General features: G+C 41.2%; 1 protein-coding gene across 2 annotated transcripts in view; it reads left to right on the forward strand.

Moving 5' to 3' along the window:
• The window catches only part of zgc:112982 (BCLAF1 and THRAP3 family member 3), a gene marked incomplete in the record, with an annotated part of 13,501 nt that extends 10,168 nt beyond the window's left edge, over positions 1 to 3,333 (forward strand). For both annotated transcript variants that reach the window (XM_042213227.1, XM_042213225.1), the window contains 3 exon segments: positions 489 to 555; positions 2,100 to 2,199; positions 2,886 to 3,333. In XM_042213227.1, the coding sequence (XP_042069161.1) occupies positions 489 to 555; positions 2,100 to 2,199; positions 2,886 to 2,899 (181 nt within the window).
• Between the last annotated feature and the right edge of the window lie 298 nt (positions 3,334 to 3,631).

Genomic DNA, 3,631 nt, shown 5'->3' on the forward strand with positions numbered 1-3,631 from the left:
TGACCTGCAGTAGGGCTTTTATTCTTTCTTGTGGTTTTCATCAGTGGCTCAGTGGGATGATAATGGATAGCTCCACCTTTAGCAGGCTGCACCTGGTGTCTGAAAGAAGAGTCGACGCATGTATTAAAAAGATGTTTGTTTGCCTCCAGATGTTTTCTGCACATTGACATTTGACTCACTGTTGTGTTAATATAACACCAGTGTACCAGCTGCACACAACCACTGTGGGCCAACATGCTGCACAGAGGAGTAAACGCATAAAAACAGCAACGAAAAAGACCAAAAATAAATAGAATACAATAAAATCAACACGTCTAAAGCCAAAGAGAAGATGTGGAGAAGGTTGAGGGCCATCCAGGCTTTAATGTCTTTAGGACACTTGAGTACAGTCAAGCACAATATCCTTCAGTTTTAACTGAAGTAAAGTTTCTTTTATTCTTGTCACTGATTAAATAGTTTTAAAATGTGTTTTTGTTTTTTTTTGTCAGTGATCCAGTAATGGGATACAGTGACAAGATGCCTCAAATGGACCACAGGAAACGAGATGGAAGCACGGTGAGTTACAGCGAGTCTCACCTGGCTTAGTCATGTGACACGTTTGGTGATGACTTCCTGAAAAGGTCAAAGTGGGCGTGTCCCAATCCAGGGACTTCATCCTTTGAGCGCTTGAAGTCTGAGGCTGTTAAATGGGACGGTCTAGTTTACGATGTGCTGCTCAAGTTGCCTAGAAATCCTTAGACTTTCCACCAGAAGTGTTTTAAACAGCAAAGGATGAAAGTAATTTAGTTTTGTATTTAATTTATTTATTTTTTTACTTTTACTGATTTTTTATTTTTATTTTTGCCATGTTAAGTATCTTAAACTGGGATTAGCTGATGTGTTTAACCCTTTAAAGCCGGTCGGAGCGGGCACGCTCCGTTTTGCGTAACTATTTTTAAATCCCGGTAGCTCTGCAACCACGTGAGCTAGCGCAATCATGGTTTTTGCATATGAAACCGGAGGAGTTGTACTTGCATCTTATGCCATCAGCTTGTCCTCGTCACGGTTTCCTTCCACATATAGCTTTGCAAAAACTGCATAAAAAGCACTTGCAGGAACAAAAACACAATATTCCAGAAACACGCTTTGCCGATCCGATCAGCTGTTCGTAACACTTCCTACGTCGGAACAGACGTCAGCGCAAACTATCGCATGTCCGCCATTTCCTGCCCAAAACGCGGAAATGTAGTTTTTTACCTTCAGGGCTTTATGAGCCTATACTGTTGTTTTTAAAAGTTATGTTTGACTTTATGCTTTTCTGTGTCGTTTCTGGGATGCTTAGGACTCATATTGCACTGCTGGAAATAGTTTATTTTGATGCATATGCTGTTTTTTTGCAAATTTGCAGTATAATATTTATTTTCGTTTTTCCTGCAGTGTATAAAAATTGGTGTATTTCAAAAATAAAACTATGAAGACACTCAAAATAAATTTCCTGTGGTGGGAAACTATTTTGTGCAACTTTTTTGTATTTACAGTTTTGAGGGATAAGCCTCTTAAATTTCTCTAACTACAAATATATGTTAAAAAAACAAAAACGATTTTCAATTTTTTTGTAGTTTATTGCACTTTTTTGCAATTTATGTAATTACTATGCACTTAATGCAGACATATTATTAAAATTTGGGCTATAATGGTTGTATTGATGTATAGCAACTTGAAATGCTCCCAAAAATGGCTCCACAGCATGTAAAAATATAATATAAGCTCTGGCGGACTTGGTTCTATGGTAGGTCTTAAAGGGTTAATTAAAACCTGAGAGCAGTGAAACGTGTCCATGTTTCAAATACTGAGCTTCAGTAAAGATTCAGGACACATATTTCTGTTTCATATCATTTCAAATCTCCATCTCAAAGACAATTTTTACAGCGTCTATATTGAGGTATTGTATATACAAGACACAAATATTGTTCTTTTAATATATTGGCGCCACTATGTTTGTCTTATATGACTAAAAGGAAAATTCACAAGCTATAAAAGTTTAATGTAATCGTCCCTTGAAGGACGCCGTCCCTGAACTGGGTCACTGCCAGTGACTTGGGTCTTTTTCTGCTCCACAGGGACCGAGGAGAGGAGCTCTGAACAGGCTGAACGCAGGCGCCCAACACGGGAACAGTCGCTTCGGCTTTCAGAAACAGAACTTCCGCAACAGCTCTGCAGGTAAATTTAACAAGATGGCTAAAAGAAATGAAAAGTGACGAGTGGCTGATCCTCCTCACTGCTCATATTCTCAGGGTTTAAGGTCGTCTGACACTGATGGTCATTTCTGTGGTGAATAAATATTGTTTTTAACCAAAGCCACACACCGGCTCTCATGTTAAAAACATATAAGAGAAAAAAGTTTTCTCTTAAAAAGATCACCTTTTTCCTTCCGTTGCTGTCACCAGCAGAAGCTCCTCCCTCTTTAACCCCACCTCTCAGTCTTTATTCTGACTGCCTCCACCTGGAGCTGGTTGTAAAGCTGCTGAAAGGCAGACGTCACAGCCGCGGCTCGCTGCTATCTGAGGCTGGCTGTGACACATTTAGTCGGCTTTATTTGGTTTGTCCCCGTTGTGTAACGGACCTTAAGCTCCTCCCCTTCTCCCTGCCTGTCTAAGGCGCTCGGTTAGTGGGATATTCCCTCTGAACTTTACCCTGCTGACACATTTTAATCAAAGGTGGTTTCCTCACCCGCCCACACAGATCAGCTTCCTGGATCTCGTCCAATCCAGTCTTCTCGCCTCGTCTCTTTCCAGTTCGACCAGTTAAATCCTTGTTTGTTTGGTTTATTCTTCACCCCCCTGTTAGCCTGGAGTTTCTTTCCTTTTTTTGTCTGACCTCATCTCTTTCTGTCCCCACCTCCACAGGTCCAAACTGGTGACCGGGCTCCTCGAGTGGTTTCCGTTTGCATTTATAAAACCAGCCGTTCTCGGGCCGACCTGCGTCCATGGTAACATGTCGGATGTGAAGAGGCCTCTGCTGTGGCGGTGTTTTTGCGACGGACGCAGCAGACTGAGAGATGAAGTAGAAGAATGTGAAATGCTGATTCGTGCAGCGCTGGTCTGTGTTTGCACCTGTTATGTTGCTTCTTCTCCCTCATAATTTGATTTGAAACCATTTCAAAATGTCTTTGTGTTGTTGGTGAAAGTCTGAGTTTCCTCAGGAACAGGCTCGTTCTTACCCGTCCCTGAAAGTCTGTTTGTAATGAACATTTCTGTGTTTTGGTGACAGGTTTTGTTCTTTGTCCTTGTTCTGTGTACACATTTCACGCTGCTCGCCGAGCGGTGCTGAACAAATAAAACGTTTGTTTTTAAATCGTGTCTTTTAAAAGTTACATTTTATTTCTGAGGGAACCCGTACGCAGAAAAACACATTTGAGTCGTTGGGGTTTTGAAAGCGTTCAAACTTGTTGAGAAGGACAAACGAGTTAAACTGTGTGCTCAGCCAGAGTGACATCATTAACCACACTTAGGAACAAACGCTCCTCAGCTCTCAGTCAAAGACGCACCGAGGGTTAGAAGAAAATGGTCCAAATAAATCAGCTTTTTCTCTTCACACATGTTCTGGCATCCATGAAAAATGAGGTTTAGTAAAATCGGCAAACACAGAAATC

This window comes from Haplochromis burtoni, unplaced genomic scaffold (assembly GCF_018398535.1).
Source record: "Haplochromis burtoni strain Fernald_Lab_line unplaced genomic scaffold, NCSU_Asbu1 Contig_428, whole genome shotgun sequence".
Classification (NCBI taxonomy): domain Eukaryota; kingdom Metazoa; phylum Chordata; class Actinopteri; order Cichliformes; family Cichlidae; genus Haplochromis; species Haplochromis burtoni.